A 20,175-nucleotide genomic window follows, 5' to 3' on the forward strand; every position below is an offset into this window, starting at 1 on the left:
CTTATTTTTCTGTAGGGCCGAAGGTGGAACTTATTAATAAAGTACCAGAGCCAGGGTCAGATGTGGTCCTGATGCTTGGGCTTGCTTTGCCTTCAGACCAGGTTTTGGCCCCGGGTTACTGCAATCTTCAGAGCTGCTGCCTCCCGAGCCGCAGCAGCCACAGGCATCGGCTGAAGCCCCGTTTGCCACCCGAGGGATCTACTCTGAGGACGTGCCATCGGTGGCCCGGCCACGACCCGTCGGGGGCACCACAGGTATGTGTGGCTATTTAGCTTGCATTTCTGAACTGGACAACCCTTGCTTTTTTTGGCTACATTCTGGCAGAGTACATTTCAGACTACCTAGGGTTTTTTTGCTGTCACAGCGTTCGGTGACATCCGCACTGGTCTGAACCTTGTTCCCCTGGATTCTGGTGGAGGTGTAGTCAGGGGATGTGGGAAGAGAGAGTGGCTGAGATCCCAAGACGGACACCCTCTTGATTTGTCCCTAAGTCTGTGTCTCAGAAGCTGTCCCTTCGCATGGAAGTCACAGCAGAACTCTTCCAGGGAAAAACATTTCTAAATTCTTATGGTAAACGGAAAGATCTATTGCCATGCACTTGATATGCTGTCAAAACAAGTGTGTGTTTTAAAGAAGGCACCTTTCCAGCTTGGGATAAGCAACTCTAAACGTTGCTGGCCAGTGACCTGAGGGAGATTTTTGTTTCTAGTCCTGGTGACGAGAGGGACACTGCTCATAGGTGCCAGGCAGGGTCCAGCATGGCTGAGCTGAGGTTCTTATATGGCACTTGGCTGGTCTGCCCCTGCAGTTTACCTGAGATCTGGGCTTGAACTCCAGAATTAAAAATTGCTGTTTCGTGTCATGAAACTCCAGCTCATGAATAGTTGATACTCTGAATGCTCTGTTTGGTGCTGTTCATTGTTCTTAAACATCTGTGGATACCAGTCTTTCTTTTTTTGTACAGCTCAGCATACTCTTGAAAAATCCAAGTTCATTATACCTACCTACCTACCTATGTTTCATTACGAGGGCTCAAAGTCACTCTTTTATTTTCCTTTTTATTTTATTTTCATTTCTTCACCTTCCTGTTGGAAGATTTAATAAGAGACCGAAGCTTTAATAAGAGGAGCTGTTACATGTTAAATAGTTGGTATTTTTACTATTTTCTAACTTTCTGGGTAATACCTACCTTTATAAAGTCATCAAGGAACTAGTTTAAGCCAATTCAAAACTAGTAATAGTTGGTGGATAATTACGCATTACGGTTTCCTCATAAGGTTCTTGTATGTTGCATTGTTTGTCAATCAACAAAACAAATGATATATCTGGATATCCTATAGGATTTCATATATTTTACACATGCTGTGCTTACAATGAGTTTTGTTTCTTCTGCAAATTATTGCTTATTTGAATGTCGGTTTTGCATTACATATCCCAAACAGAATTCAGACATACTTACCTTTAATCTAAAAGAATGGAGAAATGGTATATATAAAACATTTGAAGAGGCCTTTATTTTCTAATCATTTCGATAAGAGATTAAGTTGTATAAAAATTTGTATAAAAGTAAAGGAAAATAGTATCTAGGGAGGTGTATTCAGCAGATAGATATATCCACGAGGTATTTTTATTAGAGGATGATTCATATAAATTGACAAGTGGGCATATTTCGGAGCATAAATGGGCAAAGGACAGGAAGAGTGAATTCACAGAAGGAGTATTTGTGTGAGGCGTGTATCATGTGAAAGTAAACCTGTGAAAAATGCCCAGTTTTGAAAATTACCAAGGAAATGCACAGTAAAACCATGGTGAGACACCATTTCAGTCATGGAGCTTTTCATAGTAATGTAGCAAAATAACATTAGTATCCACTTTCTTTCTCTCTACAGTGGGCATAATGTATTAGTATTTAACCTCCTGGGGTTGTTTTAAGGATTAACAGAAGATAACAGATGTAAAGGATTCAAAATGGTGCCTGGCATGTTGTAAACTTTGAATGACTATCAGCTGCAATTATTATATTTTCAATGATGATATAAATCAGTAAACATTTGGAAAGCAGCTGGGCAATTTGACTTACTGAGCTTTGGATTTGGTAATTCCACTTTGGAGAATCTAGGATTCTCCTCCCCAAAGAAATCCAAATACTGGAGGAAAAAAATACACGTGCAAAGATATTTATCAGTGCATTCATAATAGTGAACAATTGTGAGCCCCCTAAATGTTTAGTAATAAGGGAATTAGTAAATTGTACATCTATTCATTTATTATTAATTACTTAATTTCATTTTAGTATTTTTTTAATTCCAGTATACTTAACATACCGTGTTATATTAGTTTTAGGCATACAATATAGTGATGCAGCATTTCTATACATTACGCAGTGCCCATCAAGATAAGTGGACTCTTAATCTCCTTCACTTATTTCACCCATCCCCCACCTACCTCTCCTTTGGTAGCCATTGGTTTGTTTTCTATAGTTAAGAGTCTCTTGTTTGTGTCTTTTTGTTGTTGTTGTTCATCTGTTTTGTTTCTTAAATTCCGCAGGAGTGAAATCATATGGTATTTATCTTCCTCTGACTGACTTATTTCACTTAGCACTATACCCTCTAGCTCCATCTCTGTTGTTGCAAATGGCAAAATTTCATTCTTTTTTATGGCTGAGTAATATTCCATTGTGTATACATACACTGTGTCTTCTTTATCCATTGATCTATTGATGGATACTTGGGTTAAATAGTATCCATAATTTGGCTATTACAAATAACGCTGCTATAAACATAGGGGATGCGTGTATCTTCTTGTGTTAGTGTTTCCATGGGGTAAATACCACTAGTGGAATTACTGGATTGTAGGGTAGTTCTATTTTTAATTTTTTGAGGAACCTCCATACTGTTTTCCTGAGTGGCTTCACCAGTTTGCATTCCAACCAATAGTGCATGAGAGCTCCTTTTTCTTCACATCCTCACCAACACTTGTTGCTTCTTATGTTTTTGACTTTAACCATTCTGACAGGTGTGAGGTGATATCTCATTGTGAATTTGATTTGCATTTCCCTGATGATGAGTGGTGTTGAGCATCTTTTCATGTGTCTGCTGGCCATCTGGATGTCTTCCTTGGAGAAATGTCTGTTCATGTCTTCTGCCCATTTTTAATTGGATTATTTGTGGGTTTTTTGTTATTGAGTTGTATCAGTTCTTTATGTATTTCAGATACTAACCCTTTATTGGATATATCACTTGCAAATATCTTTTCCCATTTCATAGATTGCTTTTTTGTTTTGTTGATTGTCTCCTTTGCTGTGCAAAAGGTTTTAACTTTGATATGGTCCCAATAGTTTATTTTTGGTTTTGTTGCCCTTGCCCCGTGAGACATATCTAGAAAAATGCTGGTTTGGCTGATGTCAGAGAAGTTACTGTCTGAGCTCTCTTCTAGGATTTTTATGGTTTCAGGTCTCACATTTAGGTCTTTAATCCATTCTGAGTTTATTTTTGTGTGTAGTTTAAGAAAGTGGTCCAGTTTCATTGTTTTGCATGCTGCTGTCCAGTTTTCCCAACACCATTTGCTGAAGAGGCTGTCTTTTTCCCATTGCATATTCTTGCTTCCTTTGTTAAAGATTAGTTGACCTTATAATTGTGGGTTTATTTCCTGGCTCTCTATTCTGTACTATTGATCAGTGTGTCTCTTTTTGTGCCAGTACTATTATGATAACCACAGCTTTGTACTATATCTTGAAATATGGTTTTATATCTCCAGTTTTGTTTTTCTTCTTCAAGATTGCTTTGGCTGTTTAGGTTCTTTTGTGGTTCCATACAAATTTTAGGATTAGTTGTTCTAGTACTTTGTTAGGGATTGCATTAAATCTGTAGATGGCTTTGGGTAGTATAGACATTTAGCAATGAATGTCTTTCCATTTGTTTGTGTCATCTTCATTTTTTTCCATCAGTGTTTTATGGTTTTCAGAATACAGGTTATTGACCTCTTTTGGTTAACTTTGTTTTAGGTATTTTATTATTTTTGGTGCAATAGTAAGTGGCATTGTTTTCTTAATTTCTCTGTCTGATACTTCATTATTAGTACATAGAAGTGCAACAGATTTCTGTATATCGATTTTGTATCCTGTGACCTTACTGAATTCATTTATCAGTTCCAGCACTTTTTTGGTGGAGTCTTGGGTTTTCTATATATAGTATCATATCTCTACAAATAGTGAAAGTTTTGCTTCTTCCTTACCAATTTGAATGCCTTTTATTTCTTTTTGTTATAATTGCTGTGGCTTGGACTTCCAGTATTATGTTGAATAAAAGTGGTGAGAGTAGACATCCTTGTTTTGTTTCCCCTGATCTTGGGGGAAATTTTTTCAGTTTTTCACCATTGAGTTTGATGTTACCTGTGGATTTTTCATATTTGGCATTTATTATGTTGAAATATGTTCCCTCTAAACCTAGTTTGTTGAGGGTTCTTTTTTTTTAAGATTTTATTTATTCAAAAAAAAAAAGATTTAGGGGATCCCTGGGTGGCGCAGCGGTTTAGCACCTGCCTTTGGCCCAGGACGCGATCCTGGAGACCCGGGATCGAATCCCACATCGGGCTCCCGGTGCATGGAGCCTGCTTCTCCCTCTGCCTGTGTCTCTGCCTCTCTCTCTCTCTCTCTCTGTATGACTATCATAAATAAATAAAAATTAAAAAAAAAAGATTAAAAAAAAAGATTTTATTTTTTCATTCATGATAGACAGAGAGAGAGAGAGAGGCAGAGACACAGGCAAAGGGAGAAGCAGGCTCCATGCAGGGAGCTCGAAGTGGGACTCGATCCCGGGACTCCAGGATCACGCCCTGGGTCGAAAGCAGGCGCCAAACCACTGAGCCACCCAGGGATCCCGAATGAGGGTTCTTATCATAAGTAGATGTTGTACTTTGTCTAATGCTTTTTCTGCATCTATTGAAATGATCATATTGTTCTTATCTTTTGTTGATGTGATGTATCACTTTGATTGATGTGGGAATATTGTTTCCTTGCATCCTAGATATAAATCTCACTCGATCGTGGTCAGTGTTTTTTTAATGCATTGTTGTTTTTGGTTTTCTCCTATTTTGTTGAGGATTTTTGCATTAAGTTCATCAGACATATTGTCCTGTAGTTCTTTTTTTTTTTTTTTCCTGTTATGTCTTTATCAGGGTAATGGCTTCATAGAATAAATTTGGCCTCATAGAATAAATTTGGAAGCTTTCCTTCCTCTTCTGTTGTTTTGAACAGTTTGACCAGAATAGATAATAACTTTCTTAAACGTTTGGTTGAACTTGGGGCACCTGGGTGGCTCAGTCAGTTAAGTGTCTGACTCTTGATTTTAGCTCAGGTCATCATCTCAGGACTGTGGGATTGAGCGCCACATTGGGCTCCATGCTCAGCAGAGTCTGCATGATATTTTCTCTCTCCCTTGGCTCCTGCTCTCTTTCTCTCTAATAAATAAATACATCTTAAAAAGAATAAATGTTTGGTAGAATTCATCTGTGAAGCCATCTGGTTCTGGGCTTCTGTCTCTTGGGAGTTTTTTTGATTACTGATTCAATTTCATCACTGGTAATTGGTGTGTTCAAATTTTCTATTTCTTCCTGATTCAGTTTTGGGAGGTTGTATGTTTCTAAGAATTTATCCATTTCTTCTAGATTGTCCAATTTGTTGGCATATAATTTTTCATAATATTCTCTTATAATCTCTTGTATTTCTGTGGTGGTGGTTGTTATTTTTCCCCTTTCATTTCTGATTTTGTTTATTTGAGTCTTTTTTTCTTTTTCGATGAGTCTGGCTAAAGGTTTATCAATTTTGTTAGCTATTTCAAAGAACCAGCTCCTGGTTTCTATTGATCTATTCTGTTGTTTTTTCTAGTTTCTATTTCATTCATTTGTTCTCTAATATTTTTAAATTTCTTCCTTCTACTGGTTTTAGGTTTTGTTTGTTCTTTTTTCTCTAGCTCCTTTGGGTGTAAGGTTAAGTTGTTTGAGATTTTTCTTTCTTCTTGATAGGCCTGTATTGCAATAAACTTCCCTCTTAGATCAGCTTTTGCTGCATCCCAAAGATTTTGGGCAATTGTGTTTGTTTTCATTTGTGTCCATGTGTTCTTTGATTTCCTCTTTGATTTCTTGGTCAACCCATTCATTATTTAGAAGTATGTTATTTAACCTCCATGTATTTGTGATCTTTCCATATTTTTTCTTGTGGTTGATTTCCAGTTTCATAGTGCTATGATCAGAAGAGATGCATGATATGACTTCAGTCTTTTTTTAATTTGTTGAGATTTGTTTTGTGGCCTAACATGATCTATTCTGGAAAATGCTCCATGTACACTTGAGAAGAATGTGTATTCTGGTGTTTTAGGATGGAATGTTTTGAATATATCTGTTAGATCCAAGTGGTCCATTGTGTCACTCAGAGCTATTGTGTCCTTGTTGATTTTCTGTTTGGATGATTTATCCACTGATGTAAGGGGGGTGTTTAAGTTCCCTACTATTATTTCATTGCTATCGATATTTGTATGTATCTGTTAATAACTGCTTTCTGTATTTGGGTGCTCTTATGTTGGTTGCATAAATATTTACAATTGTTATATCTTCTTTTTGGATTGTTCCCTTTATAACTATGTAGTGTCTTTGTCTTTTGTTACAGTCTTTGTTTTAAAGTCTATTTTGTCTGATATAAGTAATGCAATCCTGGCTTTCTTTTTCATTTCCATTTGCATGATAAATATTTTTTCATTTCTTCACTTTCAATCTGCATGAGTCTTAGGTCTGAAATGAGTCTCTAGCTTTTTTTATCCACTGTGTCACCCTGTGTCTTTTGATTGGTGCATTTAGTTCATTTATATTCAGAATAATTATTGATAGGTATGTCATTTTGTCACTTGTTTTGTGGTTTTTTGTAGTTCTTCTCTATTCCCTTCTGTTGCTCTTAACTTAGTGATATATTTGAATTCTTTTCTCTGTATTTGTTGCTGTTCTATTACTGGTTTTTCCTTGTGGTTACCATTATGTTTGTATATAACATGTTATGCATATTGCAGTCTGTGTTAAATGGATGGCTCCTTAAGTTTGAACTCATTATAAAAGCACTAAGTTTTAACTCCTCACCCTCCCATGTTTTAGGTATATGGTCTCATATTTTATATCGTTTTGTTCTGTGAATCCTTTGACTGATTGTTTTATATATATATATGTAAATTATATAAAATATATAAATATATAAAAATATAAAATTATTTATAAAATATATAAAATTATTATATAATATAAAGTATATAAAATATATATATATATTTGTACTGCTTTTATGCTTCCTACTTTTCTTCTTCTTGCTTATGATCTCTTGTTTCTACTCAGAGTCCCCTTTAACACTTCTTGTAAAACTAGTGGTAATGAATTCCTTTAACTTTTGTTAGTCTAGGAGATTCTTTTTATCTCTTTCTATTGGGAATGATAGTTTTGCTACATAGAGTATTCTTGATTGCAGGTTTTTTCTTTCAGCACTTTGCTTATATCATGTCACACTCTCTTCAGGCCTGTAAAGTTTCTGCTGAAAAATCCACTGATTGCCTTATGGTGCTTCCTTTGTATACAACTCTTTTCTTTTCTCTTGCTGTTTTTAAAACTCTGTTTATCACTACTTTTTGCCATTTTAATTACTATGTGTTTTGTTATGAATTTCGTTGGGTTAATTTTGTTGGGGGCTCTCTGTGCCTCCAAGATCTGGATTTCTTTTTCCTTCTGCAGATTTGGGAAGTTTTCAGCTATTATTTCAAGTAAATTTCCTGTCCTCTTTTCTCTCTCTTCTTTTGGGATCCTTATAATGCAAATGTTGTACTTGATGGTGTTGCTGAGTTCCCTTAATCTATCTCATTTTTCATTATTCTTTTTTTCATTCTCTTTCTTTCATTTGAGACATATTTCTCTGTCTCTTTATTTTGTAAGTCTCTGTGTCTGTTTCTGTGTGTTAGGAAAGTCAGCCATATCTCCTGCTCTTGACCTTATGAAGAAGAGGTCCTATAGTGTTCTGCAGTGCAATGTCCCTGTTCACCAGAACCTGGTGCTTAAGTGATATCTCCTGTGTATGTTGCATGCACCCTACTATTGTGGCTGTACAGTTGTCTGTGATGGCTCTATTTGCCTGTTGTGGGCAGGGTTTGGTCCCTTGTTGTTAGTGGGCCACTCTGGGGTCATGTTGGGCTTGTTTTGAGTCAGACCAGGTGTTTGCCAGAGATACAGTAGCACTGAACTGCAGGGTACTTTCCCTTTGTTGTCCCCTGAGAAGCTTTCATTGATTGGCAGGGCTTATAGTCACACCAGATGTTTGCCCCAACAGTCCACTGTTGGAGCCCCCAGTTGGACGTGTGTTTGTGGTTACCTTCCTCTTACCTCAGCACAGGAATCACTTTTTGAGTGGTGCGGACTCTAGTCATGGCTGCTTGCACTCTGTCATGCTTATGACAGCTCTTTGGATGGATCCTGCCAAGGGTGAAGGGAGCCTGTCTACAGAAGAATGGAGGAACAGGGTGCCCCTTGTTAGCAGGGCTTCTCAGTTCTGCCCTGGGAGGAACCTGGAGCTTCTTTGGAGATATGCTGAGGGCAGGCTGGAGGGGCTGGGTCCACAGGAGTGTGTGGGGGCAGAGTGCACTTATAGCAAACTAGGTGGAGAGTATTGTGCTGCGCTGGTTCCTGCAGGTGTCACCTATACGTAGGCTGGGGGTGCTGGGCAGGGAAATGGCATCTCTGTACCCAGGCATTTTTCAAACTGATGCTTCTATATTGTCTCAAGTGGGAACTCAGTTTCTTCTCACCCTCTGGCTTCCAGAGTTAAGCTTATTCATTTTCAAAGTTCTAGGTGTTAAACCCCACTGTTTATAAGAATTCATGAAGTTGAGCCCCTCTAGTTTTCAAAGCCAAATGATGGGGGATTTGTTTTCCCAGTGCAGGTCTTCTATGCCTGGGGTGTCTGGGGTGGGGTCTCCTCCTCTCCCTTCTCTATGCTGGCAGTGACTTTCCCTCTTGAGGGCTGTCTGGAAGATGTGTTTGGTTCTTGACCATGTCTTTGCCCTTCTTGCCCTTTCTCATGTGACTTCTTCTCTGTGTTTAGCTATGGAGAGTCTGTTCTGCCAATCTTCAGGTCATTTCCTAGTTATTTACACTAATGTGGGTGTTATCTAGCTGTATCTGTGGGATGGAGTGAGCTTAAGGTCCTACTTCACCCTCTTCTCTGGAAGGCCCCAATTGTCCAGCTATTTAAAATGAAGAGCTCAGGGACACCTGGGTAGCTCAGTGGTTGAGTGTCTGCCTTTGGCTCAGGTCATGATCCTGGGGTCATGGGATCGAGTCCCGCATCGGGCTCCCTGCAGGGAGCCTGCTTTTCCCTCTGCCTGTGTCTCTGCCTCTCTCTGTGTCTCTCATGAATAAATAAATAAAATCTTTAAAAAATAATAAAATGAAGAGCTCAGAAAGAATCAGAAAAAGAGGATTTAGGATTTACCAATTGCCTCTTCCTTTTATGGTACTTGACCTATTTTATCTCTTTCAATTCTTGAAATAACATCATGGAGTTGATTTTTTATCCCCATTTGAGAATTGAGGCATCAAGGCTCGGTGGGAGTTGTAGCCGACTGCCCAAGGTCACAATGGCAGGGCTGGAGTGCAAACCCATGTTTCCTGGGTGTGATGCACCACTTGAATCAGGGAGAAAGCCTGTCTTCTATCATTATGTAAACAAAGCAAGGTGCAGAATTGTGTCTGAATTATGATTCCAACTACCACAGTAGTTTTAACACTGTGGTATGCTTTTCTGTCTATGCACTTGTTTGCACCTTGGTAAATGCTGGGGAACAGTGTGCTGCATTTTTATTCTTTGCAGGATTTGCTCAAACAATGTATATTGAGCAAAGAGTACTGATGGTCCCAATAATTTTAATGACTATTATAAAACTTCAGTAACTGGCAAGAGCTTCTGCATAGTGTATTGCTCTGATAGGAACCTGGCAGGTTTTTTCTGACCTTTAGTTTTAAGATATCCAAATAAACTGTAGTATTCCTTATTTTTTAAAATGTATTTGGTTAATGGAGGCTATTAATTTGACAAGTTGAGTAGGAGAGTATTGGAAGATGGAGAGGGCTACCTTTCCTACCTCTGTGAAATCTTTGAACCTTGTAGGACTGGTCTAAACAGCACAGGTGAATTTGATGATTCTCGGCCCTTTTGGAAACAAGTATTTTATTTCACAGTGCTTAAAGATCACTTTTTTCTCCCTTAATCTATGGAATAGGGATATGGATATATACCCATATATATATATATATATATATATATATATATATATGGATATATACCAAAAGTTGATAGAGGAGGAAAATATGTCATTTATACCCCAGCCTTCATAGCTATCCAATGCTATAGTGTGTCCAAGTGTGGAGAATGAGCTTGAAAGAGATTCCTGGCTTTGCCATCAGTATACCTCACTGAGGAAGCTGTGGGTGGGTGGCTTAAAGTTTTAATAATGACATAGCTAAATTATGGGAAAAAATGTAGTTAAAAATAAATGGACTTAAACATTCTGAAATATTTCTTTGATTTATGCCACATACCTTTTTTTAAAAAAATGCATATTGTATTTTCTCTCCTTCTAAGTCTCAAAGCCAGAGCAAGCAGGAGCCAGGTTTTACCTTCTTTACATCTCCAAAACCTTTCTCTCCTTTCTCCCCAGTAAGTAAGATCATCCTTACATGTAACCTCTATAGAAATGAATGGAAGGGCCCTCTATTATAGCCTTTATTCCCCATCCTTTGATGTCTAGCCAGGAAAATAAGAACATCACTGTTAGCCACTGTATTAAATGGAAGTAAAAGCCCATGAACCAAGAAGCCCAAGGTCTGTTTCTCGTAGGAAATGACATTCTCTGGAGATAGAATTGGTGCCATATTTGAACAGTGCTTATATCCCTTGTCCCTAAGGGAGAACCGTGGTCAGAACCGAAGTGTCTTGGGTGCCTGGATGGCTCAATCTGTTAAGCATCTGACTTTTGGTTTTGGCTCAGGTCATGATCTCAGGATTGCTGGGCATGGAGCCTGCTTGAGATTCTTTTTCCCTCTCCTTCTACTATCTGTCTCAAATAAATAAATAAAACTTAAAAAAAAGAAGAAGAAGAAGAAGAACCACCACCAAAGTGTCTTGCCAGGTAGCCTCACTTCCTTGCAAGTGTTGACCAGGCTGCCCCACTATGTTCCTTCAGGTTCCCAGATTCAGCATCTGACACAGGTGGGAATTGCAAGCAGAATTGGAGCCCAACCAGCGGAAATCCCACCAACCAGAGGTGGCCAGTATGGAGGACCTGGCTGGACTTCATATGGGGATGATGAAGCTGGCCGTAGAGAATCTGTAAGTATCTTGTGTTTGGGTCATCACTGAAAATTCAGATGTAATCACTTAATTCAGCTGCTTCTGCTTTGAGGACCGCTTTTTAAAGCCTACATAAGTAAGAGTTCTAACCTCTCTCACTTTTTTCTCCGTGAATGTATTTTTGCTTGCAGTTTTCAGATAGTAAATTCCCACCCACCTGGAGTGGTAGAATAATTGCACTGAACTTTTGGAAAGTGTATAATTTTTCCTGAGGCAGATTTCGGGCTTAAAGTAGTGATTTTTTTGGAAATAACCTTTTAAAAAAAATACTAAAAGTGATAACTCATTACAGAAAATCTGGACAGAGACCTCTAAGTAACAGCTACTTTAAAATTTTTTCCAGTTTTTTTTTTTATATTGTGATAAAACACACATAATATTTGCCATGTTAACCATTTTTAAGTATACAGTTCAGTGGTTTTAAATACATTCATGATGTTACACAACCATCCCTACCTTCCATCTCCCTAGTATTTTTCATCTTGTAAAATGGAAAGTCTGTGCTAGTTAAACACTAAGTGCCACGTGCCCATCCCCCCAGAACCAGGCAACTTTGTTCTTCTTTCTGGCTCCATGATTTTGACTTTCAAGTAGTGAATTTGAACCTGTAGGTGACTAAAATCTGGACTTGATCTTTGGCATTATTGTTGTGTAAATATGCATGAGCTTACATACCTACTCGCTCACTGTTTATGCTTTGTTGTGGGTTTATCCATGTCATTTATGTTATGACCCCCACAAGGTGCTTCTGCCACAAGCTCACAGTTTGGGTTCCAAGGCACAGAGTTTCTCAGTATCTTCTCATTACATTGATCACTCTTTTATAGGAACAGAATCAATATGGGCACAGGTCATTTCCACAAATGCTTTTCTTTGTTTTTCTCAAGAATTTTATATTCATTTACATGTTTTTCCAGCAGAAACACTAAATTCTTTTCATGACTGGAGGCTTCTACTACTCAGTGAAAGAAAATTAACTTTAGAATATAATTTTCCTCTAATAGATACATTTTTATACTTAGGATTTCAGGTATCTGCTTTATACTTGTTGACCTTTTTCTGCCTTCATCGTGCCCAACTTATTTTCATGAGGTGTTTTGGGTTTTCCTATTAAATCCGGTGTTCACACTGCCTCTTTATCACTGTTTGGAAGCATGAAATGTAGAAATATTCTAGGGCTTGAATGCCATGTTTACCACGAGGCTTACTTTTAGCATAAGTGAAACCACGGATTTAGTACTCATGCATGTATTTAAAGAGAGATTTTTTTTTTCACTGAAAAGATAGGGAAAAAATCATTGAAAAGTACAATAATTCTGGTCAAATGGATGCCCAATTAACTTATATTAGGCAAATATAAGCAAAACTATTATATGTTCCAGTGGAGATAAAAGGCTTTGCAGAACAGTCAGTAGATGCCCAGATAAATAAAATGGAGAATGATTTTGTGACATTGTTGATGTTCTTTGGGTCCCATGTGTGTCGCCTGCACAGCCTCCCAGGGCTTGAGCCCCAGAGCAGAAGCAGTTCTTGTCTGTCTGCTCATCTCTTCCAGCTCTCAGATACCATCATTTGACCTGTCACCTCCACAGGGCACCCCAATGCTCCAGGTCCCTTCCTCTTCTCCCAGTGGGCCACTTACTTCCACACACATAGGCACAGAGAATTGACCAACCTCATCATTCTTTCTGTCTGCCTTGAAGCAAGTATTTATTAGGACCTGTTAAGTCCAAGGTGTCTTTACTATATTGCTCTTGCTCCCACAGTTCTTCCACGGTTTCTATATTCCATCCTGGGGGCCTCATTGGCGGGTCCAGTTCAGTGGGGGGTGGGCAGAAGTAGTCCTGAGATGGTGCCCACCACCAGTTTGAATGGGTTTTCCCTCCTGTTCTTACATGGGAAGTACAGTAACGTTTTCCATGGTTTTTCAGACGCATGTGCTTGGACATCAAGAGTATTCTTCACCGCTGTTCCAGGTGCCAAGGACTTCAGGCAGGGAGCCCTCTGCTCCTCCCGGAAACCTCCCGCACAGGGGGCTGCCCGGTGCGGGGCTGACTTACACCACCAGCTCCACAGAAGACCTCCAACCCGGCCACTCTTCGGCTTCACTCATCAAAGCAATCCGAGAGGAGCTGCTCCGGCTTTCCCAGAAACAGACCGCCGTGCAGAACTTCCACAGCTGATCGGCCTCACCTTGCAAATTTGCCAAGTATCTGCTTCCTGTGGAAGCAAGACTAAATGGAAATCAACCAAGTGGGTGTTTGTAAGAGAACGCACATCTCCTGGGCTAGGTGCCCATGTAAGGGAGCAAGGTGCAATTCTAGAGGATGCCATAGTCATGTGACAGGTCATGATGCTTTCAATAAGTTGGCAGTTTTTTGACCACTTGGGTTTCTGTCGAAATTTATGTACTTTTGGCCAAAAGCCAGCAGCACTTCGTGAAGGCAAACCACAAACCGAAACTAACAAAAATCACTAAATTAGTCTCCTTTTTAAAGGTAAAAGATGGAAATGTGTAGATGGCATAGGGATTAATGGAATCCAGCATTTCTGGGGGAAGATGTGTTTCAGCCTGGTTTGTATGATGAACTTGCTGCTTTGTTTTATGAGAAAAGAGATTTGAAGACATTTTATTAACGGCTTGATTTCCCTCTTTTTCTCCATAGGAACTTATTTTAATAGTCACATTAACAACAAAAATACTAAGACTGTTTGGGAATTTTAAAAAGCTACTAGTGAGAAACCAAATGATAGATTGTAGAGCCTGATGATTCCAAAAGAAGCCATCATCTGCATTTTTTCCTTCTACTTCTGGTGCTATAGCTCCGAGGGCCCCTTCACCTTTATGTCTATGAAATGCAACTTTGGCTTTTTCAATGGAAGAATATGTTGAAGATTTCATTTTGTCGTAGAAAGAAAGAAAGAAAGGAAAAAAGAAAGAACAAATGAACGAACCTCCCAAATGGGGGGCTCCAGGGGAAAGCTTAATATTTATTTGGTTATTAAAAAATACATATTGGAGTTTAGATTTACATTCTTAATTGTATTTGCTGTTATTAATTGGGCGCATGCAACTACAGACAGCATCCCATTTCAGTGCATGCCATTATTAAGATCAGTCCTATAGAAGGAGGCTTTCTGGAGGTCCTTACTAAGCCTTGCACTTGGCTGATGAGTTGCTCAAAAATTATGTTTGAATGAGAAATCTTACATGAGCAAAAGTTATTTATAAAAACCACCAGGGCCAACAAATTGTTATTCATGAGTACATTTCTAATAATCACCTTCTCTGTGTTCAAGACCTGAAAATGAAAAAGAGTTCAGTCCAGCCTCTGTAATACATCAAGAAATGTAAAGAAGAGCTTTGAGGACCACAAGGGAAAGGAGAGAGTTGCTTCTGATTTCTGATTTTATTGTGCATGACCACTGGGTGACTCTTAAAACCATCTTATGCACTTGGGGCCTGACAGAGGGTATCATCTTGTCTTGAGATTCACTCCTGAAGTTAGCATTTCCTTACTTCCCCAGTTAAAGAATATAATAACAAGGGCCTTTCTGTTTTATGATACCTAGTGAAGCTCAGAAGAAAAACAGATAATGGGGTTTCTACTATGAATCCTTTCTTGTTAGGCCCACTAATACTTTTAATTAACAATTCAGGGCTCTGACAAATCAAAATCTGTATTGAATTCTAAGAACCCCGTAACAGCTAAAATAGGTTTCCATAGGGTAATTGTTGGGGACCAGAATCATGTTTTAGCACTTCTTCAATGAAGCCTGTCAGTCTTCTGTTACAGGCAGTGTTGGTTCTGGGCAGTTAAATGTAGCCTCTTTTTATCTGTGCCCTCTGAAAGAGGGGAGGGATGCAGGAGAGTAAGTCTTTCATGGATGTGAAAGGAATGGAAATCCCTTTTCAGGCAGTCCTCGCAGGCTCCAAGGACTGTGGGAGATAAGACCACTTTCTGAACTTGATTTCTTATCTCTTGGTCTTGGTTTAATATCAGACTCTCCCCAAAGTGGAGGATTATCTTTGCATGTCACTCAAAAATACCAGGTTTCCTGAATATGTTAAGAATTTCAGATACCCAAGCAGAATCTCATTGTGGACACCTTACAGTGAATTCAGATCTTGTGACAGCAAGTGGAATAAATGCAGGCCCCTCCTCCCATTCTGCTCAGTCTCATGTTTCGCACACTTGTGTACTAAGAATGGTTACTTCCTCTATACATCACAGAAATGGGCATCTCTTTTCCAGAGGGCTGTGGTAGTGATTTTGATGCCTTTCAGACTAGCATGAAAGGGTTCAACCTGTATTGTTAAGCTTAGAATTGATAGGCTTTTCAACGAATGTCATGACCAAAGATAGCATATGATAACCAGTGGTGTGTGGTGTGGTGTGAGCAGGCTCATGGGATCACCAGCACTCTTGTGTTGATTATAAAGCACACTCTGCACTTGTTTTCTCTAAATACCTGCAGCAGTTTTACCTGTCACCAAACTTGGGAGAGACTAACTGTCATGGGGAGCACCACACCTAGATGGGTCTTTGAACACTCAGTTAACGTGATCTATTTAAAAGAAAGGTCCTCATGTTGATCACGTATGGCTTTGGAGTTCCATTAACTGAAGCACCCTAAAGTGAAAAGTTTTGTGTGTATTCTCTTTTCCTAGTTTAAAAGTTGGTGGTAATAATGCAGATTATAAAGTTGAGTCAGAATTTCAGAGAAGGTTAGAGATCGTTTTCAGAGCCTGCTTTGTCACTAGCTTGCTACGTCAGGTACCTTCCTGAACATGTTTCTCCCCATCAGCCAAATGAGGACAGAGACTCTCTTTGTCTACCTCCCAGAATTTCTTCTTTCAAGATTCAGATGTGATCTTATGAGCAAATAACCCTTGAGGAGGGTGCACAAAGCTTGGTGAAATGTAAAACGTTATCTGTATGATTGCACTGGAATTAGTCTGATATGCTGTGATCCACCAGTGAGTGACTTTGCATGGAGGTAACCAGAGCAAAATTAAGGGTTCCATGTGACTCCTCCCTCTTTCCCAATTTGCTTGAAATTCACATTCTTCATCCTTAACTTTAAAACAGCATTTATCAAACATCTTTCTGCACCTGACTTTTTGCCGTTTCTAGCACCAAAAAGTCAACATGAGCCCTGTCTTCTAGAGCTTAGAATCTAAGACAGCACGGCTGGGTATAAAAGACAGAAGCTACAGATACATAATATGGTGTGAACATCAATAAGATTTACTGGAAAAAAAAAGATTTACTGAAAATACACAGGTGCATTGGGTACTCAGAAGAAGGGAAGTTGCACATTTGGAAACCATGGGCTCCTTGGGGAGAAGCCTACTTCAGAAGCTACTATAATGAAGATGGGGGAGCTGGTGAGATGGCAAGGGAAGAGCTGGGGGTGAGTCTAGGTAAGGATGGAAAAGTGGGCAAAGCTGTCCTTGAAAATGAACTTGATCCAGTGCAATATGGAAAAAGAATCCCAAACTGCATTGTTTAGGGAGTGCAAGAGGAGGAAAAGGAGCTGTGAGGATGTGTTCACAATAATATGGCAAGAGTTTGTGAAGAAAGTCTGCACAGCAAGAGATCCAGTCTGAAGGAGGGAAGAGCAGGATACCAAGAACTGCTGGAGGATCAATTGTAAAGTATGAAAATATTGTAAGAATTCCACCAAGGTTTTATTGTGTAGGGCAGCTCTCTGTGGTCAGCCATTCAAACACATTAAATCCTTTGTGGAGCATAGTAGGTTATAAATAAACATGTTCCACTTCTTTGTAGCTATCTATACAGTTTTCTCCGAATTTTATTTAACTTTAGAATATGTTTTGATTTTGGGGGGACATGGCTTTTGAGCAGCAGCAGACTGAGCGGGTTTTGCCAACCGGATTTACAGGACATGAGGCCTGTGATGCAAAGCACAGGTGAAGGTGCACCTGAAGGCTTTGGGCCAAAGCAGGTAATTTTGTGCTTTTATGAGCCTCCCATTTAACTGTGTACAGGGTCAGTGTTTACTGCATTGTACTTCTTCATGCTCCAGTGGCAACCCAGTCACTTGGACACTGATTTGCATTTGCAGTAATCCATGTTAATCATTAACGTCTCTTTCCCTTTTCATACTAGATTCTTAGACATGAATGAATTTGCTGGTTGAAAGGAAAGCTGGTTAAGGTTCTGGGCAGGCGAGAAGAGGGGCTCCAGTCTTAACTACCATACTAACTTCAGCTCGAGGTGAGCTTTAGCCATTCCATTTCTACCTCCAAAGCCAGTCTCCAGAGCCTGCTTATCCACATTTGTCCCTGACAGGAGCGTGAGGGAGTCCACTTCTGTACCTGCACACTGACCATTTAATCACAAAACACATTTTTATGGAATGGTAACTTGAACTTCGTTTTTACATTTAATCCAACACATTAATGGATATTCTTATAACAGGTGAGAGGGGTTCCTAAGAGCAACTGCTGTAATATACTCATAAAATGTAATAGGCTCACACTTACTACCTAATGAATAAGGAATGTGTATGTTTTAGGTTTCTTTTGATATTCTTGGAGGTGACTTTTGAGTGTTTAGGACTCCTCTCTCTAGTATTAAAAAGACTTGAAAACTGAAACCTCACGGTACGATCCTATTTCCATGCTTGTGTGTGTTAACAGTACATTTGGGAATTTATCTTAACATGCAGCAGCATTGAAATTTAGGACAAGAATATTAAATGCTTTTGGAAACATGAAACAAAGTTAGGAACCAGCGAACAAGTGAGAGAAGGAATGAATTTCTCAATCTGAGGTGGTCTAGTCCAAATTAGTTTCCCACAGGGTAGTTATGCAGGCTCCTTGCTTATCCTTCTTCCAGGTTTTAATGCTCTCGGGCCATTTCACATTTCAAGAAAGAGTGAATGGTAGAAGGGACAGAGATAAAAATTGAAATGAATCGCTCGGTCCCTAATTCCACAAAACCTTTCTGGACATCTTGGAGTATCATGAAGGGTCTCATGCCGCTGTTTCAAGCATTCATGGCTTGACTCCCTAAGTATGCAAGTTAGGAATAGTACAGGGCCAAGTTTAAGGCAGACACCCAGTACTATTCCTCTTGTTCATGTTGGGAAAGAAGGAGAGGAGGCTCCACTGATTAATGCACTTGCTCTAAACACCAGAGGGCTCATTTGAGAAGGAGGGGGTAAGAACTCATCTTGGCCTTCCTCCAGAGCATCTTCGAGGGAGCATGGAGATTGGGCCCATTGCCCTTGCAGGAAAGGTGGCTCGGCAGAGCTGCTCCAGGATGCCTACTTGTCTCCTGCTTGGTCAAGGTCCATGTTCTTCTGACTCTTCCTGCATTCTCATTCCTGAATTGTGAGTGCTAATGTACGAAAATATGCAGACTAAATTGAGGCCACTCGTGGCATCAGTACTGCAACTTGAATTTGACAATCATGGTTTGCTGGTCTCAAACGGGCACTTAAATTTCAGTGTGGGTATATGATTTAGTAATCGAACCCTCCTTTCTATTTGTTGGTTATGTTTCTACCCTTCAATTAGCTGCCCTGTTTTCTAATGTGCTGTAGAGTTTTTGAAATAATTTATGCAAGTGTTTGGTTTCCATGTTTACAATTTATACTGCTTTCCTAGCATTTTAAATGGAAATGTCAATAAATGCTATGAATTGGTGTCCAAAGACCTTCTCTCTTTATTTCCTGTGTAACATGATTGTTTTCTCATTCGTAAAGTGTGATGGTTGAAAGATATCTAATTGTTGTGTCCCTCGTGAGAACACCCGGGACTTTCATTTTCCAAGGGTTAAGTCAAAAGGAGTCAAGTCCGCTTGTGGAATTTGCAGAACTGTTCACTCCTACCTTGGCTGGTGCCACCCCTTCTGCCGTGTTTTGCTTTTCTGCCACCCACTAGTCAAATTGATGCTTCCAAGTCAGAGCATATTCATTTTGGAATTAAAGGATTAGACTCTACAATCTAGAAAGAGAAAGGAGAGGATCAAAGTCTGCACAGTCTTGAAAGGTAATAGGGTAAACCTGGAGTTGTTTATGAAACCCAAGACAATAAGGCCTTGAAACTGAGAAAAGCAAAAGGAACAAAATGTGGAACATAACAATGACATGAAATGTGGAAACATGGATAGGATCTGGAACAGCAAGAACAATAACAAATGACATTAGAGGAGAAAGTAATGAAACCCAAATAAAGTCCATAGGGTAGTTAGCAGTATTGTGCGAAAATTAATTTGTTGGTTTTGCTAATTTTACTGTGATTACTAAGACTTCTCTCAGGGGGTGCTATATAAATGATATGCAGAAGCACTCTATTTTTAGTTTTTCTCTAAATCTAAAATTATTTTTAAATTTCTAGAGTAAGTTTGGTACAGATGAGGCCACCAGACCCTGTGCAGAAGCTAATGTGAGCCTGCTGTGGGCACCCACCACCCAGCATCTGCCAGGCTTCTCAGAGAAGCCAGCTCCTGTTGAAGTTGGAACCATAGTTAACAACTGTAAGTCTTGGCAGAAAATAAACCTCCATGAAGAAGTCAAAGGATCAACCAAAAAGGAGAGTTTGGACCTAAAAACCAGAAAATAATAGACCACTATCAAAGAGACTTAAAGAAAATATATCTTAGGGATCCCTGGGTGGCGCAGCGGTTTAGCGCCTGCCTTTGGCCCAGGGCATGATCCTGGAGACCCGAGATCGAATCCCATGTCGGGCTCCCGGTGCATGGAGCCTGCTT

General features: G+C 39.4%; 1 protein-coding gene across 1 annotated transcript in view; it reads left to right on the forward strand.

Annotated features, from left to right (window-relative positions):
* The window catches only part of KIAA1549 (KIAA1549 ortholog), a 144,838-nt gene extending 125,722 nt beyond the window's left edge, over positions 1-19,116 (forward strand). The window contains exons 19-21 of the mRNA XM_049095268.1: positions 97-254; positions 11,262-11,407; positions 13,360-19,116. Of these exons, the coding sequence (XP_048951225.1) occupies positions 97-254; positions 11,262-11,407; positions 13,360-13,611 (556 nt within the window). The 3' untranslated portion in view covers positions 13,612-19,116. The remainder of the gene's footprint in view (positions 1-96; positions 255-11,261; positions 11,408-13,359) is intronic.
* Positions 19,117-20,175: the final 1,059 nt, after the last annotated feature.

Source organism: Canis lupus, chromosome 16 (assembly GCF_003254725.2).
Source record: "Canis lupus dingo isolate Sandy chromosome 16, ASM325472v2, whole genome shotgun sequence".
Lineage (NCBI taxonomy): Eukaryota > Metazoa > Chordata > Mammalia > Carnivora > Canidae > Canis > Canis lupus.